Source organism: Plasmodium sp. gorilla clade G2 (genome assembly GCF_900097015.1).
Source record: "Plasmodium sp. gorilla clade G2 genome assembly, chromosome: 13".
Classification (NCBI taxonomy): Eukaryota; Apicomplexa; class Aconoidasida; order Haemosporida; family Plasmodiidae; genus Plasmodium; species Plasmodium adleri (nom. inval.).
The window spans coordinates 217501-238935 of NC_041705.1; the positions used below are offsets into that span (position 1 = coordinate 217501).

Below are 21435 nucleotides of genomic sequence, written 5' to 3' on the forward strand. Positions count from 1 at the left end.
AAAAAAAAAAAAAAAAAAAAAAAAGGAAAAATATATATATATATATTTATATTTTTTGGTTTATTTATTCATTTAATATTTTTCTCTATCATTTGAATATAAGAATATGAAACTATTACAAGTTATAAAAAATGAAAAAAAAAAAAAAAATGGAGCACAATGTATTGTTTAAATTTCTATAATGTTCACATTTTCAAGAATTTGAAAAGAAAACTTTTTAACTATCAAATATTGAAAAGAGAAATTAGTGATGTATGTGAAAGTAAAATAATAACACTTACAAAAAGTAAGGAATATGATAAATTCAAAATTTATAGAAATAATGTATTTAATAGTATATATGAGAATCAAATCCTTCATGGAGTAAAAGTTAGTTGAATAAAAAAAAAAAGGAAAACATACATATATTTATATATATATATTATAATAATTTACACATTATTATAATCCTTTATTTTATAGGTACATAATGTTGATTCAAAAGGATATGGAGAAATCGCACTGTATGTTACAAGAAAACATTCCTTATTTTTTTTGAAATATTTTTTATTAATTCCGGAAGAACAGGTGAATCTAAAAGTCCTACAAATTAATAAGAAAAAAGAAAAGATAAGCTTTCAAGTATTATGCAAAACGAAAAAAAGTAAATATGAAATAACACCACAATGTGAACATTTTTCTAAATGTGGAGGATGTATGTTTCAACACATTGATTATAATTTTGAAAAACAATTAAAGAGGAATTTATTGATTTCTTTATGTGAAAAATATAATATAAATATTTTATATAGCAGTCAAAATTATTTACAAGATTATCATAATTTTGTTACACTGAATGAAAAAAACGAACAAGATTTAATAGAAATATCACAAATTAAATCTGAATATATAAATGATAATATGGATAATCAGGATCAAGACGTTCCAGAAAATACAAATATTTTGGAAGAAAGAGATATAAATAAGAATATTATATATGACGAAGAAAATGAAAAATATGAATACAAAAATAATGATGATAATATTGTAGATAATGAATACAATAATATAACAATACAAAAAGAAAATAAAAATAAAAATATAAATGAAGACCAAATATATAAGATCTATCAAAAAGAAAAAAATAATGAAGAAAAGAGAAATATATATTATGCGAAATTATATAACTTTATATATTCAAATGACTATAATTACCGAAATAAATCATCTATTAATTTTTGTGTAACTGATCATTTATCCATCGGGTTTTATAAAAAAAATAGTTATGAAATTTGTGATATAAATAATTGTTATATTCATGATAAATATATACAAGATATTTATACACAGATTAAAAATGAAGTAAAAGAACATTTTATAAAAAATAATATTTATATATTTAATAAAATAAATAATAATGGATATCTTAAAAGTGTAGATATAAAAATTAGTGATTATAATAAAGAAAAACAAATATTGATAAATTTTATAGGATATACATTAACAAATTCTCAAACTAAAAAAAATTTAATAGCCATAGCAAATAATTTAGCATTAAAAAATCCGTCTATCAAAAGTGTCTTATATAATGAACAGAAAAATAAATTAAAACAAAACAAAAAAGAAATATTATTATATGGAGAAAATCATATATATCATTCATATAATAATTATATATATAAATTAGGAGCAAATACTTTTTTCCAACCAAATCAATATTTAAATCAATATATTATTATGATAATTTCTAAAATAATTGAAAAATATAAAATCAATTCTTCAAATACATGTTTATATGATTTATTCTGTGGTATTGGTTTTTATTCTATACCTCTTGCAAATTTGTTTGATCGTGTTATTAGTATTGATTATTCTATTGATAATATAAAATCATTAGAAGAAAATATGAATCTAAATAAAATTAAAAATATTAGATGTATACAAATAGATCTATTTAATCAACATAATTTAAAACAAATAAACTTACATATAAGAAGATATATTGTTAACACTGTTAAAGAAAAAAAAATTGATTTATATGATAAAATAAAACAAAATATTACATTAACATTTATACAGACAAATAATGAAAATATTCTTGTGGAAAACATACAGGTTTTTTTTTTATTCTCTTTAAAATGATATATTTTATATAACAATGGATAGTATTAATAGATTTATATAATATTTCATATTTTTTTTTTTTTTTTTTTTTTTTTAGAAAATTCAGTCGCCATATAGTACTTTACCAGGTTTTATTTATGAACAGTTAAAAAATTTCAATACGAACACATTAAAAGAAAATAATGATAATATTATAACAGAAGATATTTTTAAAAAACTTAATGTTAATAATGACGAATATATAAATAATAATAATAATAATAATAATACTGATATGGAATATTCGAATGAAAATGATTTCATCAAATTTAAACAAAATGGTAAGATTGTATTTTTATATATTTTTACAAGTTACAAAATGAAGGACATTTGTCTATACATATAATAATTTTATAATAATATTAACAATTTATATTAATATATTTATGTTCATTTCATGACTTTATCATATGATCACCTCATCATTTTATCATTTGATTATTTTCCTTTTTTAAGAATTTGTGATGCCAATCCCAGACTTGATAATTGTTAACCCCCCCAGAAAAGGATGTGGAAAGGTAAATATATACCTGTTAAATAAAACATTGTATATGCATATTACCTTTAAAGTTATATGTTTTTTATTTTTATTATAAATAATTAAAAATTTTGTTGAATATTAAAAACATTTCAGGTATTTAGAAGATGGATAAGAGGACTATGTTGCAAGCATATAATTTATGTATCATGCAATGTGCACACTCAATTTAAGGATATTAGCCATTTGATTAATTTAGGGTAGATGAAATTCAAGAAAGACAAAAAAATAAAATAAAACAATAAAATAATTAAATAATAAAATAAATTGTGGGCAGTATGAAATACTAATATTATATTGATATATTACTTTTTACAGATCTTTTTTTTTTTTTTTTTTTTTTTTTTTTTCATTTAGTTATATTATAAAAGATATTATTCCATTGGATACATTCCCAAGAACTCCTCATTTTGAAACAATAGTTTATTTAAAATTGGACTCTAAAAAGGTTAAAAATAAAAAAAAAACAAAAATACAAATAAAAACAAAAGTGAGTTGTCATTTAATATAGGCACATATATATATATATATATATATATATATATATATATAATTTATAGGTTCATCAAAGTAAGGAAGAAATACTACAATTCGAGATGAATGAAATTAAAAATAAGAAAAAATTTAAACAAGAATAACAAATTTCAGTTAATATCTTTGTACATATGTATCATAATTATTTATTTTAATAAAATTTTTAATTTTTTTTATGTTTTTTCTATTTTTTTTAATTCAAAAATTTATATATATATATTAATATATATATATACAAGAAACATAGTTATCTATTATAATTAAACAAAAAAAAAAAAAAAAAAAAGAAAAGAAATATATGTATATATATATATATATAATATAGCATAATATATTTATGTATGCCTATTTTGGATGTATACACATATATATATCTATATATTCATTTATTCATTATTGAAATGTATTTTGTTATCTTTGTAATGTTCAAATTTTAATAAATATAATCATCTCGATTATCATTTAAAAAAATATATTATTTTTTTGTATGGTTTTTCTTTTTCAATATATATATATATATATATATATATATATATAAAGAAGTAAAACATAATTTTTATATTTATCCGATAAGGAAGATTTTCATTATTTTTTTTTTTCTTTTTTTTTTTTTTTTTTTTTTTTTTTTCTTTTTTTGGATAATTTTTCATATAAAAACCTTTATGCTCAACCACTTTATATCTTTTCATATTCAAGTTTACCCTCTAATTTTTTTCCTTCACTTATTTTTCTGGCAGCTTTGTAAAAGTCTTCCTCTATAACATAATCTCTCATAGCTCTGATTGCAAACATACCAGCTTCAGTACATACATTTCTTAAATCAGCACCATTAAATCCATCACACAATCTACATACAGATTCATAATCTATATCTCCTAGTTTAGTCATTTTATTTGCATGTATTTTAAGTATTTCTATTCTGGCTGTTTCATTTGGTAAGGGTATTTCAATTTTTCTATCTAATCTTCCTGGTCTAACTAAAGCAGGATCTAATACATCTGGTCGATTAGTTGCCATAATAATTTTGACATTACCTAATTCTTCAAATCCATCTAAGTGATTTAATAATTCCATAAGTGTTCTCTGTATTTCTCTATCAGCTGAAGTACCTTGAGAAAATCTTCTACCTCCTATAGCATCAATTTCATCCATAAAAATAATACATGGTTGATGTTCCTTTGCATAATTAAACATTTCTCTAATAATACGTGCACTTTCTCCTATATATTTATCTACAATAGCTGATACAACAATTCTCATAAAATTACAATTAATGTTAGATGCCATTGCTCTTGCTAATAATGTTTTCCCTGTACCTGGAGGACCATATAATAAAACACCTTTAGGTGTTTTTATTCCAACTCTTTTATATAAATAAGGATTAAGTATAGGTAACTCTACTACTTCTCTCATTTGTCTTATTTGTTCACTTAATCCACCTATTTGATTATAATTAACTTTGTTTGTACTATTTTCACTCTTATCTATATCACTTATCATATTAAAAACTAAAGGATCCACTTCACATGGTAATCTTTTCATAACTGTTAAGGTTGTCATATCTAATGATACTCTTGTACCTATTACTAATTTACTTTTATTAATTTTAGATTTACATCCTACTACATATCTAGGACCACTAGAAGCTTTCACAATAAATTTCTCATCTTCTAGTTGTTTTAATACTTGACCTATTATTTGACCTACACTTTGTAAGGCCTTTAAATTATCTTCAGTTTTCTCATATTTTTTATTTAACTCTTTTATATCTAATCTTAACTTCTTTACTTTACTCTCAATTTCTCGGTGTTCAATAACTTTCTTCACATACAATTTTATGCTTTCCTTGTTATCCATCGTAACTAATTAGAACAATAAATAAATAAATAAATATATATATATATATATATATATATGTATGTATGTATATGTGTGTGATAAACAAAATTTATAAGGTATATATTAAAACATGTTAAGCAAAAATATTAAACGGTAAATTATGTTATATCACAATAAATCACAAAATTATGTACTAAAAAGGAGGAATATATATATATATATATATATATATATATAATAAATATGGAATATTTAAAAATTTATATTATATGACATAAAAAATTTTCACATAAAATAAAAATATAATATATAATAATTGATGTATCATTTAACAGATTTATAAATCAACAAAATTGAAAAATATAAAGTGAATAAGTAAAAAATATATATTAACCATTATACCTTTTCAAAATATATTACAAATAATAAAATATATACATATATTACATATTATTTATATATCATATCATATAATATATATATTTTTTTATTATTTATGTTATTTTCTCTTTTCTTCTTTTTTTTAATTACCTCATTATTTTGTTCGATATATTTTTGTAAACATACAAGATTTTTTATTTTACCTCTATTTTTTTCCTTTTCCTTTTAGTATTATTTTATTTTATATTTTTTTTGTTTTTGCATAAAAAGAAAAACAAAATTAATATATAACTAAAATGTATTATAAAACATATATATATTTATATATATTTTTTTTTATTATTACTTTTATATTTTTCCTCTTAAAAATTGTTATTTATTTATTTGTTTTATTTATTTATTTTTTTCTTTTCATTTGGTATGTACGATAATATGAAGGTAAAAAAAAAGAAAATAAATGAACTATACAAATAAAAAAAAAAAAAATGAAATATATATAAAATATTTTATATATATATTATGTCGATGGGATAAAATATTATTTTTCAAAAGAGAAATAGGCACACTTGTTTTACAATATATGGAATACCAATTATCTCATTATGAATATATATAAATATATTTTCTTTTTTTTTTATGGCACAATATTAATAAATTATATAAATAATATAAATAAATATAAAATAAATATAAAATAAATATATATTACATATATTCTTCATTTTTATATTCAAATATAATACATTTTTCTAATTTATTCTCTTTATATATAATATATATATATAATGAAATATTAATTTTTAAAATATAATATTATTATTATATAATTATAATTAAAAGAAACGTCAGAAATGTTTTACCATTTTTTTATATAACTATTGATTTATAAAATATATGATATATTATATATTTAATTTATTAATGGATCCAACATTTCAATATAATATAATTTTTCTTTTTATAATTTTATATTGTTATAAAAATAAAAACATAAGATATTCAACTGTAAAAAAATATATAAATTTTTTATTCCACATAAAAGTAATACATTCAAAAATAATGTTAATATTACAAATAAAAAATAAAATTGATTAATATTCTTCTAATGTTTTCCATTGTTCCTCAAAATCACCCCAAAAAAAAAAAAAAAAAAGGAAAATATATATATATATAAATATATAAATATATATATATGTAAATATCTACACACATATATATAATCATTCGTTATTGTTCCTCTTCCTCTGTATCATAAATAATATATATATTTATTTATTAATTTGTTAAATATTAAATATACATTGATTATTATCTGGCTAGTTTGATATATATTTCTTATTTAATATTTTTTATGTTTTTGAAAAATATGTCCATAGGCCTACATATATAGTAATAATCATTCAAGTTACAGTATAACGATATATGTGTGTACTCATAGAATAAATAAAAGGTTTTATTTTATAATTTATATGTCGTATAATATTCTTTTTTTTTTTTTTTTATTCCTTATTAATATTTTTTCACAAATATATATATATATATATATAATCATTATTTTTATATATATACAATGGCTTATTCCTTTGAGTGATATTTATACATTTCTACATCACAATTGTGTGTATTAAAAAAAAAAAATAATAAAATAAAATAAATGTTAAAAACAATATAAATACGAATAAAAGCACATACATATGAATAAATTAAAAAAAAAAATAAATAATATGCAACTATTTTTGCTTTTTAGAATGTGCAATTATATATATATAAATATATATATATGTGTAGTGTTATTTATTTATTATTGATATATAGACATAAGAATATCTCACAAAAAAAAAGAAACTACATTAATAATTATGTCAAATGGGGAAATAAATAAAAAAAAAATAAATAAATACACATACATATATATATATTTATATATATTTATTTATTTATATTTATTTATTTTATAATTCACACATATACATATATACATATTTTATTTTTTTTTTATACACATGCTGTGTTAAATAAAAAATTCAAATATAACATTCACATTTACGTATACCCCCCCCCCCTTCCTATGACATCATTACATTAATTCATCATGAAATTAAAAATATATCTTGTCTTTAAATATAATATTTTATTAACAGAATAAAATATTTATTATTTTTTTGAAAATAAAAATGTTAATGATGATAAGAAAAAAGGAAGTATTATATATCTTAACATGCTTATTTACAAATATATACTATTGTATAAAAAATGAAATAAACTATGAATATAATTCTCAAATAAACAAAATAAAAAACCCGTATCGCATAGATATAGAAAATAAAGAAGAATGTAATTTTAAATATGATAATATAAAATCTTTGTTCAAGTATATATATTTAATTGAGTGCTCCGTTAATACTAATAAATTACAACTACATTTTATTAATGTAGCAAAAAATAGTAATAAAAAAAAAGATATATATTATTTCTATAACGAAAATGATAAAAAAATAAAGAGTGATATTATACAATTTGATATACAAAAAAATGATAAAAAAGTAAATTATAAAGTATGCCCATCACTTTATAAATATAAAAGTCATTGCTTTTATATTTCTATTATTATAATATTTCAAAAAAAACAAATAGATGGATTACGAGAATTATTTATAAATCATATATTACTTAATAAAGAGGATGATTTTAAAATTTCAGATTTATTACATTCAAATAATATAAAAATTATTGATAACAAATTAAAATATCCTGTCTTTTGTCTAGTACATAAAAACAAAATTAAAAGATATCATGTAATAGATATTAATATTGAAAGATATGTACCATTATATATATATGCATCTAGTTATATATATAATTTCGTATTTATTGATAGAAATAAAAACAATTTATTGAAAGAAGAAAATTATATATATGAATCCTATTTCTACAAGTTTTATTGTACTACTGATAATATGAATATATATGTCAGTACTTGTGATAAGGAAAAAAAACAATTTTATATTTATAAAATTAATATTTATTGTTATAGGACATATAAAAGCTATTTAAACAATATATACGATATAAATATTGTTGAATTAGAGGATAAGATACATAATCCATATTTATATGATAACGAAAAGAATATAAACAATGAAAAGGAAAATCCATCTTATGCTTCACTTAATAGTAAAAGTAATAATCAAAATAATGGTAAATTAATAAGCGATAATAATAATTTGTTTGTTTATAATAATCCTAGTTTTATTACTCCTTCGTTTCATGTAAAAAAACATAAATATGATATATACACATCATCAGACACATTTCTATTTGTAATAAAAGTTCATAACAACCAATTAAATAACATTACAATAAATAATAAGAAAGTATTATCTGAGTATAATATAATGACCTTAAACGAATTACCTGATGATCAATTTTATGATGACTGTATATATCTATGGAAAAGGTTACAAGAAAATAATTACATTGATGAAAGTACAGAGGAATTAAAAAGTGAAAAATATACAAAAAAATACAAAATGGATAATCATAAATATAACAATAGTGGTAATAAAACTTATTCAAATGATAATAATTATAATATAGAAACAATCAATTATAATATGAATTCTAAAAATAGGTTTTACTATAATAAGGAAAAAATACCTTATCATTTCTTCAACAATATATACGAAGAAGACTTTTTTCATCTTTATAAGAACAAAAAAAATAGAAATCCAGTTAATATTAAAAAAAAGTTGTGGTATGAATTCTTTTTTCTATCCTCATCACAAAAAACAAAAACAAAAATATATAATCATAATGAAATAAAAAAGGTTTTATATCCTATAAAAAATATGTTCCTCTTACAATATACGTATGAAGAAATATATGATGAAATAGAAGATAATATCAATGAGAAAAAAGACAAAAAATATAATAAAAAACAATCCGTTGTTGTTCATTATTACTTTTATGTACATAAAATTCCTAAAAATATTCTAGTAAATAATGAATATTTTATAATATTTTTAATTAATGCTAATTGTAATCATCAAAATAATATTTGTTACTTGGAAAAAAATAAACAATCATATATACAAATAATATTTAAAAAAGAAAAAGGACAAGAAAATAATTATCTCTTCTTAAACACCAACTTGTTATTACAACAAGAAAATTATAGTAATAATAATATAACATATTTGAATAATACTAATAATACACTCAACACTTTAGTCACTTTATTTATAAATAATCAAGAAATTACTAAAAATACTTTATATAAAATTAATGAAATTGGAAAAGAAAAAGAAATCATTAATATCAAAATATTAAATAATACAGAAAAGAATAAAGATATATTAAAAAACAAAACAAATATAATTCTAGATACTAATTTAATAATAGTAAGAGAATATGTTTTTTATAAATTTCTTCTTAAAATATTGTCTTACTTTTCATATTTTTATATCTTTTTCTTATCATGTCTTCAACCAGTACAAATGATGAATCCTATTCAAATGATACAAATACTAACATTCATAAATTTAAATTATTCATTCCCATCATTGTTTAGCTATTTTATAAAAAATATGCAAAGTCTTTCGTTTATATCTCATTTTATTTATGATCTTAAGATATATAGGAAAAAAATTAATATGTTACAAAAAAATGAGGACGTTCAAAGTTATATGATATTTGATGACCCCCATGAAGAAACACAACAAAATATTAACACTAATAATATAAAAAACAATGTTGATAATAATTCATCTGATGGTTATAATAATCATATGGAACAAGATACACTAAAAAAAACAGACAAACATATTGAATATAATGGTACTAATAAATATGTGCATGGTAATATGGACAAAGAAAATGACATAAATGAAAATATTCAAAATAATCAAAATGTTCAAAATATTCAAAATATTCAAAATAATCAAAATAATCAAAATGTGGAAAGAGCTGAAAATATTCATATTCATGATACCCAAAATGATAATAATTTAAATAACTCCAATGACATATTAAATAATTCTTCTCCCAAAAATAATGTTGCATGGTTTAATAAAAACTATTTACAATATTTATTTTCTTTAAACACAAAAAAGGAACAAGAACAAAACAACAACATGACATATAAAAAATTTGAGGAATTAAAAAAATACTTTATTAATAATATAAAAAATATATATATGAGGAAAAAGAAGAAGAAAAGAAAAAAAAAAAAAAAGAAAAGGAAAAAAGAAAACGAAATACAAGACATGAAACTATTACATATATATATTAGTACACTTTTAAACATTATAAATATCATATTTATTTTATTATTATTTTATTTTATATCTAAAAAATTTATATCTAAAAATAAATATCTAAACAAATTACATATACCTTTTTTATCTATTCAAAATTTTACATTATTTATATTTGATATATTTCTATATCCATTAATATTTTCTATATGCAATATAATACAATTTGAAAATATATATCATATTAAATTATATTTTATCTATATAGACTTTCTTGTTCTTAAAATTATTTGTCTATTTTTACTTGTGTCATTTATAATTCTTTATATTATGATTCCTATACCTTTTATTGTATACATAAATAATCATATTGTTTATAATTATCATTTCAAGAAATTTATTCCTAAATATATTAATCATATAAGTGGAATAGTAAATTATTTTCCTTTCAAAATATTTCTCAAAAATATATTATATTATCATAAATATCAAGAAGAACATCAAGATAATCAACAATTTTCTCCTTCTTCAAATATGGTGAATACATCACATGACAATATAAAAAAGGATATATTAAAAATGGATCAGAAAAAGATGAAAAATATGTTAATTAATATAACAAAGAAAAATAAAAATTTTGTGGGCAAATCATTTCTCAAACAAATTATTAAAAATTTTGTACACATACAAAAAGAAGAACTAAAACAAAATCTATTGGAGGATATAGATTCTACGATTAATAATAGTGAATATGAAAAAAATGAAATGAATAAAAAAAATAAAGACTGTGATAGTATAGATACAAATCATTCAAACAATAATTTTTTACGTCATAATGATCAACTAGACATTTGCAATAATATATCATTATATCAAAAAAAGAAAAACTTATTTAAATGTTGTAAAATGTTATTTTATTTATTAGATGATGAATATAATCAATATGAACCATATGAACAATATGATCAATATGGTCAGTACAATATTGAAGATTTAAAAAATATAATAACATCCATTCCTCAAACATTGATTAAATATGATAAAAATGATTCTAAAAAATTAAATAAATATATCACATTCGTCAATCAAAATATATATAACAATTATGATGATGATATCATAAATATATATTCAACATCTCAAATAAATAATTCATTTCATACATATGATTATTCAGTAGACTATGACATTAAAAAAAATAAATATATCAAAGTACGAATTGACAGAAATATGCTATATAACAATAAAAATAAAGAACAAAATATATTGTTTTTCTTGAATGTCCTAAATAATATAAATGTTGGATATATATATGATAAAATACGTCTTTTTAAAAATAATATATATATAAAAAAAAGAATCAATTTAAAACAGTTATATATACTTTTAGCTCATAAACAATATATAGAACTATTCATAAATATTGAACAAGCATATGATAATAATTTACAAAATTATTCATTTCTTATTAATAGTTTTTTTAATGAAAATATGTATAGTCTAGTCTTAATAAGATTTATAATAGTTGTTTGTGTTATTTATATAAATCTATATATATCTCATATAAATATATATCTCCTGTTATTATCTTTATTGTTTCTATGTATATTTATTTATCGCTTATATTATATAAGCATAAACAAAGATATATTAAAAAAATGCCATATAATAAAGGAAGATTTATTAATAATAAATGATCAACATGAAAATGATAATCAATTAGATGCTTATAAAATAAAACAGCCAATAGACGATTCTATGAAAACTTCGATAAATCAAAATATGCACAATAAAATTACACATACGGAAATATACCAAAAAGACAGTCAATATGAAAAAGGAGAGAAAAAAAAAAAAAATGATGTAAACAATAAATGTAATAATAATTTTGAAAATATGTCAAATAAAAAAAAGAACAATGTACAGTCATCAAGTTCATATGAACCAAGCGATATTATCCAAGATAATAAAAATTCAAGAAAAAAAAAATTATATAATAATAAAAAACAAAGTAAAAATATAATAAAAATATATAATTTTATAGAATCGATTTTTTTTCAAATTTTTACTATATATATTATCATAAAAAATTTAAAAGAAAGACAACATTACTCAGAATTAATTATTAGTATCATATTATTTTTAGTATTAATTTTTTTTATGTTTAATGAAAAAAATAAATATGAATGCATACCATTCCATTTATTATTAATCCTTTTAACTATCTCATTATATATCGATTTTTTTATGATAAAGCACATTTGCAAGCAAATATATTTATATATCAAACATATTGTTATGATAAGTATATATTCTAATTATTATATCAAAATAAATATAATAAATCAAATGAAAGCATTACAATATATGTTTCACATTTTTATTTATAATCCAATTAACAGTATAATAAAAAGAGAAAAAAAAGAAAAAATAAATATGAAGAAGACAAGTACATATATTAATATGATAAGAGCAAATAATGATATATGTTCCTTATTTTATCATAATAATAATAATAAAAAGAAAAAATATAAATTAAAACAACCATACACAAATATATCTACATTAAAAAATATAAGAACTAATCATATAGAAATATTTCAATATGAAGGTTGTGTACATTATGAATGCCAACTGTTAAAAACAGAAAAAAATAATATATACAATAAAAAAAAAAAATTATACAAAAATTTATATTGTTATTATAAAAATTCAGATATGATCAAAAAGGTTTTAAAAATAGATACTATACCTATATATCTAAATGATGAAATGAGAGAAGAACAAAAAATGTGTATATGCACAATACAAGTAATTAATGGCAAAAATGGTAGAATAACTAAAGGAATATCTATTTATATGAAGAAACAAAAAAAAGGAAAAAAACATAAAATATATACTTTATATTATAATAAAAAATATAATATTTTTATAACAAACGTGGAATCATCATCTAAGGAAGAAAAATATACAAATATACAAAATAATGATATGATTGAAAAAAAAGACAAAAATGAAATATATAAACAAATAAATAGTAAATACAACATTTATAGTGAATATATAACGGATAACATAAATGACAATTATGATCATTCTTATGTAGATAATATAAATTCATATAATAAAGAATATAAAATTATAAAAATTGATAAATATTCGTATACAACAATTAATGAAAATAATCTAATTATAAATAGTTTATTCATTAAACCAAATAGGATGTATAAATTACAAATAATATTTAAAAATAAATATCTTAAAAATATTACATTTGATAAAAAAACAAATGAGAGAAACTGTTTTTTTGATAAAGAAGATATAATAAATATAAAACCAAACGAATGTACAAATAAAGAAAATACAAATAATTGTAAGTATTTAAAATCAGAAAAACATTATGATAATGCAAATCATAATAAAAATATTGATAGTGATAATGAAAAATATAATAATATAAATACATATATATTAAATAAAAACAATTTAAACCAAGGACATTATAAAATATATACTATCATATGTAAAGATATAGGAAAACTCATAATTCCTTATGATATAAATTATATAAATATTTTTGAAGATATAAAAGTAGAAAATAGAAATAAAGAAATAATTTATTTAAATATTCATTCGAATCATATATGTTTTATTAAAAAGGATAATCGTATTATATTATATCATCCTTCTTTTGAGAAATATGAAATATATCATGTGTATCTTAAAAATTTTAAAAAAAATATTACAGATTATGTAAGTAATGAATTTGAAATAAAAAGTTCACAAAATGGACAAATTATTTTAAGTATTTATAAGGATATAGAAAATAATGATGATATTATATATAAACAAAACAAAAATATAGATAGAAATAAAGATAATCCAAAAATTATTTTTGATGATAATATATATATTTATAAAATAGTTAATTATAAAAATACAAAAGATATTTTTGTCAAGGTACAGAAAAAGTACAATACTTTTTTTTCTCCAATATTAGATAATTATGATGAAAAAAATTTGGAACAAAATAAATTTGATCTTTCCATTTTTAAAGCCTGCCTTAATAAATTGGAAAAAATAGATGAACAAGAAAATAAAATAGATAACACAAATAATGAATTTCATGATAAGAATGGTGATGAAAAGATTATTGATATGGTCAAACCATATGATGATTTCTGCAAAGAAATAGAGCATAATTATTTCATACCAATTCAAATATTGTATAAAGTTAAATCACATTATTGTATTTCACTTATTAAAGACTTACAACATTATTTTATAAATTGTCTAAACGATAATGATGCTAATAATAAGAATAAAAGAAAAGAAAAAAAAACATATCATGATATCCAATATAATATATTGCCTACCAAACATGACGATGTTTCTACAAACGAACAGTCTAATGTTTTATCAGATGAGCAAAATAATAAAAAAAACGCTAAAAGTTCTAACTACTCAAATTATGAACTATTACAAAATTCAGATAATTCTAAGGATAGCCAAAAGGAATCAAAAGAAAATATAATAATAAGAAGAAAAAAAAAAAAAAAAAGAAATCACAATTTGTTTGTAAAAAAAGACCTACTGATAAATTATACATACGGAATTTTTAAAAAAATATCCAACATTTTTTCAGTGAAAAATAAAATACACATACGTCAAAATAATGTATCACATCAAAATGATATGTCACATAAAAAGTTTTCAGATGAAAAAAAAAAGAAGAGAGAAATATTTTTTAGATATGTACCTGATTATAAAAAAGCAATAAATATATATGCTACTACTATTCAAGTTTATGAAAGTAAATACAACTTTTTAGTAAGTAATAAAGGGAATATCAAATTATTATCTAATTTTTTAATTGATAATTTAAATATTTCATTTATAATTACTTTGTTCGATAAATATTCTTTATTTCATAATGAACATGATGAAACAAATATAAATTTGGATAACATCCATTTTAATATATATGAAATATATAAAAAATGTTCGAATGATAAAAAAAGATTACTATCTAAAATTATATCATATTTAGAACAATTAGTAGCATATAAATTCTTATGCATTATTAAATATTATGGTCAAAAATTAAATTATCTTCTCTTACTAGATCAAATTAATAACGATGTGGATATATATAATATTCAAAAAAAAATCGATTATCTATTTTTTAATAAGTATAATTTTATAAAAAAAGAAATAAAAAAACATTATAAAATGAAAAATTATAGAAACAGAAATGATCCAAATGAATATTCTGAGAAACACGGTGTAGACATTTCTATTAATAATATAAAATATATATATGAAAAAATCGTAAAAAAATATGTAAAACAAAAAAAATATATGAATAAATGTTTCTCAGATATAAAACATAATATATATGAAATTAGAAAAAAATATCCTACCATAAATAATTATCCATATTTCCCTTTCTTTATTAATAAATCTAATATAATAAAAATTAAATATGATATAGATCAGCAAATATATTATTGGAATAATTGTCTTACTAATTTTTTTAATAATATAATAGAAAAGTCTTTAACACATACTAATTTAAAATATAACATACGTATAATGAATAATCATATTCTAAATCATATAAAAGATTCATTATTAATACGCACAAAATATAAGCATATAAAAAATTTTAATTTTGCTCATATAATTATTTCACATCATTTTTTAAATCCACAAGTTGAACATTTTTCTTCTATAACTCCTATATTTTTTTTTATGAAAATATTACCATCCAATTTTATATTCTTTCCTAATGATAAATATAATTCTATATATAATAAAGAAAACATAGAACAAAAAAATAAAAATAATCAAACTGATGCTATAAAAAACAATGATTATATAATTGATCAATCACAAAAAGATAGGCCCCTTTCTACCTTTAATCCATACAATACTAACAACATGAATGATAATCTATCTTCTACAAAATTAATACCATGTTATATACAAATAATAAATAATGACTTACTAATATATATTTTTGACAGTCATAATAATAAAATTTGTTGGAAATTAGCAAAAAAGGATTATAATATTTACGAACAAAACGAAAATTACAGTGAAGTTACATATACACAATCTAATGAAGATCAAACAAAAAATGATCACATGGATGAAGGACATAATATCATGCAAGATAATATAAATAATAATACAAAGCAGTATAATCCTTGTATTAATATAAACAATAATAATTTTTTAAATAACAAAATGGAGGAAACACAAGAAGATGAAGATAATAGCTATATTGAAACATATTCATATAATAAGGATACATCCTTTATACATTCTTTAAAAAATAAAAGAAAAAAAGATAAATCCAATAATTTTTGTAAGGATGGATATTATACTTTATTAGATGATAATCATTTAAATAATAATAATATAAATAAAAATTTATTTTTTTTTACAAATTTTGATCATAATTTCTCAAATATATATAAGATTATAAAAAATTATATTAAAAAGAAATATGCCTTTTTCCTTTATATATGTAATGGAAAAAACATAGACAAATATAGTTATGGAACAGCCCCTGAATTCGTTGACATATTTATTCAAATAAATTATATATGTAAAGAAAAATTAAGAAATAATATTACTATAAATGATGATATGATTGTAAATAAAAATAAAAAAGAGTTAAACCTCTTGGATAAAAGAATAAAGGAAATATTGTTAGAGACTCATGAAATATTAAAAAATGAAAAAGAATATAATAATGTTATGAAGGAAAATAAAAATGTACTTATAGATATAATACCCAATTTTACCAATAATATAAATGAAGTACATCAAAATAGTTATACAAATAAATGTATAAAGAAAAAAAAATATATATGTAAAAATATATATATGAATAATATATGTCATAAAAATGAAAATTCTATAGCTAATCCAAATAACAATATTTATTACAACACAAATGTTGTAAGAACTGAAGATACAAATAACAATTTTTGTTATAATATACAACTTTTTACATATAATTTTTTCAAAAAAAAAGTAAATAAATTATTAAAGAATTATTATAATTATATTTATATGAGTGAACAAAATGATGTGGAAAAATATGAACAATTTGAAAAGACTCTTAGTAGAACTGATGATGAAGACGATCATATATCTATTACGACAATGGAAAATATATCTATGACTAGTACTGATATAATTGATGAATATTCAGTTGAATATAGTGATCAATATAATGAAAAACATGATAATTTATATGATGAGAAAGAAGTAGACGAGATGTCATCAATAATTCAAACTTTCCATTTAAATGAAAATCCAAATAAATATTATTACTTATTAAAGAAGATAGAAAGATCAAGATGTTCAAATTTATTTAATATAGAAAATGATATATATGATTACAATAGGTGCATTCATAGGGAGCTCATATTTTATAACAGGAGGCATGAAATTTTTTGCAAATATATTGGAGATATGAAAAATATGTTATATAATGGGAAAGGGAAATTATATGATAAATTTAATAGTTTAATATATGACGGAGAATGGAGAAATTGTGAAAAAAATGGTAAAGGCAAATTATTATTCAAATATTTTAATATATGGTATTTATATGAAGGTAATTTTTGTAATGATGAAATTGTAGATAAAGGAATTATATCATTAATTGACAAAGAATATGTAAAAAATATAGAGTCTAAAAAAATAAATAAATTGTGTCCTTTATTAATTAAAGCAAATTTTTGTAGAAACGGACAAAGAAAAACTACAAAGGAAATACCATCGAATGTTACAGAGGTGGGAAATATAACAAATAATGTAACAAATAATACAACAAATAATGTAACAAATAATACAACAAATAATGTAACAAATAATATAACAAATAATGTAACATATAATATAACCAATAATATACATAAAAAAAAGAGCAAAAATAAATTAACCAAAAAAATTATGAACAAAATACAAAATACAGTTATGGCAAATTATAGTTATACAAATAACGTAGATTGTTGGTCTAAAGATATTATTGATATATATATGCCTTATTTGAAAAAGTGGAATATATATTCATTTTATTGTTCAAGTAATATTGAAAATATTAATAAAAGGAAAGATATTTTTTTACACAATAACAATAATAACAATTTTAAACATCTTATTGGTTATCCTTCTTTTGAACTTGTAGATGCAGACAGCACACAAAATAAGTTAGAATATAATAAAATGGAAAACAATAAAAATCTAGTAAACACACAAATAAAGGACGAATTAATAGAAAACAAAAAAAAAATTAAAGAGAATTATCAAATATATAATAATATGTTAAATACAGGAATATCTTCTATTATACAAAATGATACACATAATAATTACCATATGGATAATATTGACAAAATAACAAAGACAAAAAATAAAACATTTCTAAGGAATGATAAATCTAATATGAATGTACATATTATTTATCAAAATAATTTACTAAAAAATGAATTTATTGATTCCATGAAAAATATAAATGAAGACAAGTTGTATTATCCAATTATAAACAAATGTATAGGATTGACTAAAATAATATATGCTGATAAAAGTGAATATTTTGGAGCTGTCAATGATAGAGGAGAACCAAACACAAATGAAAAATATCCAAAAGCATTTTTTAATAATGAATATTTTTTTTATGAAGGAGAAATGAAAAATTTTTTACCTAATGGATATGGTATATTTAAAAATAAAGAAAAGGATAAAAATACATATATAGGTTATTGGAGTAATGGATATAGACAAGGCAATGGATGCTTACATTTAAAAAATAAAAAGTATATTATACAAGGAAGATTTTATAAAGATGAAATTAAAGATCATATTAATATTTATATAAGAGATGATAAAATATCTAAATTACATTTATCTAGTAAAAGAAATAAAAATTGTCAAAAAATGAAAATATATTTTAAAAACGGATATATTTTCTATGGCTATTTTACTCCTAATTTTAAAAGACATGGTATAGGTATATTAATTGATAATCATAATAAAATATTATATCATGGATATTATGAAAATGATATAATTGATAAATTCTGTTATATATTAAGACATAAAGATAATACTATATATAGTGGAAATTTAAATAAAGGATTAAAACAAGGATTTGGAAAATTATACAATGAACCCAAAATTAATATTTTAGATAATCAAAAACAAATTAACATAACTCCATCGAATGAACATATCTTAGCTAGAAAATTAGAACCACATGATTCTATAGATATAAATTCTAACATTAATATAAATTTCAATATACCATCTAATAATATAGTTTATATAGGCTACTGGGATCAAAATAATTATTCACATTTTGGATCATGTAATTTAAAAAATGGTATTTATAAAGGTGAAATTAAACAAGCTAAAAAAGAAGGTCTAGGGATATATATATATAAGAAAAAAAAAACATGTAAAAATAAAAATAGATATATTTTATCCTATTTCAAAAATGATAAAATAGATAAAATGGGGAAATATTATACAGAATATGATAAACTAAAAGTTTATCCATTCGATAAAGAACAAATTATTCCTCAATTAAATTCATATGAAAAATGTCTAAAAAAAGGTAATACTATACCACCACATATTTTAAAAACAGATAATTTATTTATAAATCAAGAACTTGATACTTATATTACATTACCACTAGCTGATATGGTACAAACTATTATGAACGAAATTTTTGATAAGTCCACAAGTTTTATAAATTATCTTAATGCTTCTTTCAAATTTGATTTGAATTATTTCTTAAAAAAGTAATAATACAAAATATACATATATATATATATATATATATATATATATATATATATATATATATATGTTTGTGTGTCTCATACTACTAACGTATTTCCTTTTATTATAATAATAATTATTATTTATTCTTTTATTATTGATTCTTTTTACGTGCTCGTGTTTTTACTAACACTAGTTTTGTAAGTTGACTAAATTTTTTCATAATGAGCAACGTTTCACATATAACATAATTTTAATTTATATTCATGTTTTTATTTGATCTTACAAAATTTTGAGCCCTACACATATATAAAAATATTATATATAAATATATACATATATATATGTGTATTAATATATAGAACGTTTCATATACATTTTTTTCTATATATATAAAATATTTTTAGCTACATTATATTAATTTTTTTTTCTTTTTTCTTTTTTTCTTGTATTTTCATTCATTCTATTTTACTATTATTATTTTATTTTATTTTATTTTATTTTATTTTTATTTTTTTTTTTTTTTTCGATCCTAAACATATTTCATATTTCAAAATAAACGAATAATCCGAAAGAACGAATTAAAATATAAAAAATAAGACAAATAGATAAAAAAAAAAAAAAAAAATTTTGTTATATACTTTTATCATTAAATAATAATATATTATAGAAAAAAAAATCTTTATGCTTATTTTTTATCACCTTATAAATAAAGTACATCAATTTAAAAGTATAATATTTTAAAAAAGAAAAATATTTACAAAAAAAAAAAAAAAAAAAAAAAAAAAAATTGAAATAAAAATAAAAATATAAATATTAAATTAAATAATAATAAAATAAAAGAAACAATATTTATAGCATAATAATAATATTCACTATTGAATTCCCCATTTTACATTTTTCACTATAAATATGTATACATTCATAATATACATGAAT

General features: G+C 18.5%; 3 protein-coding genes across 3 annotated transcripts; 2 read left to right on the top strand and 1 right to left on the bottom strand.

The window, feature by feature from the left end:
* Window positions 1–159: 159 nt before the first annotated feature.
* PADL01_1305100 (SAM dependent methyltransferase, putative) lies at window positions 160–3318 on the top strand (the record flags this gene model as incomplete). The annotated part of the gene is made up of 7 exons (XM_028683576.1): window positions 160–369; window positions 463–2094; window positions 2201–2423; window positions 2599–2660; window positions 2777–2880; window positions 3038–3128; window positions 3241–3318. 7 exons carry the CDS (start codon window positions 160–162, stop codon window positions 3316–3318), a joined length of 2400 nt encoding a protein of 799 aa, XP_028539740.1.
* Window positions 3319–3889: 571 nt separating this feature from the next.
* Window positions 3890–5071, bottom strand: PADL01_1305200 (26S protease regulatory subunit 10B, putative; the record flags this gene model as incomplete). The annotated part of the gene is made up of 1 exon (XM_028683577.1): window positions 3890–5071. One exon carries the CDS (start codon window positions 5069–5071, stop codon window positions 3890–3892), a length of 1182 nt encoding a protein of 393 aa, XP_028539741.1.
* A 2546-nt stretch (window positions 5072–7617) lies between these two features.
* PADL01_1305300 (MORN repeat protein, putative) lies at window positions 7618–20520 on the top strand (the record flags this gene model as incomplete). Its single annotated transcript, XM_028683578.1, has 1 exon — window positions 7618–20520. The coding sequence occupies one exon, from the start codon at window positions 7618–7620 to the stop codon at window positions 20518–20520; it is 12903 nt and encodes a 4300-aa protein (XP_028539742.1).
* Window positions 20521–21435: the final 915 nt, after the last annotated feature.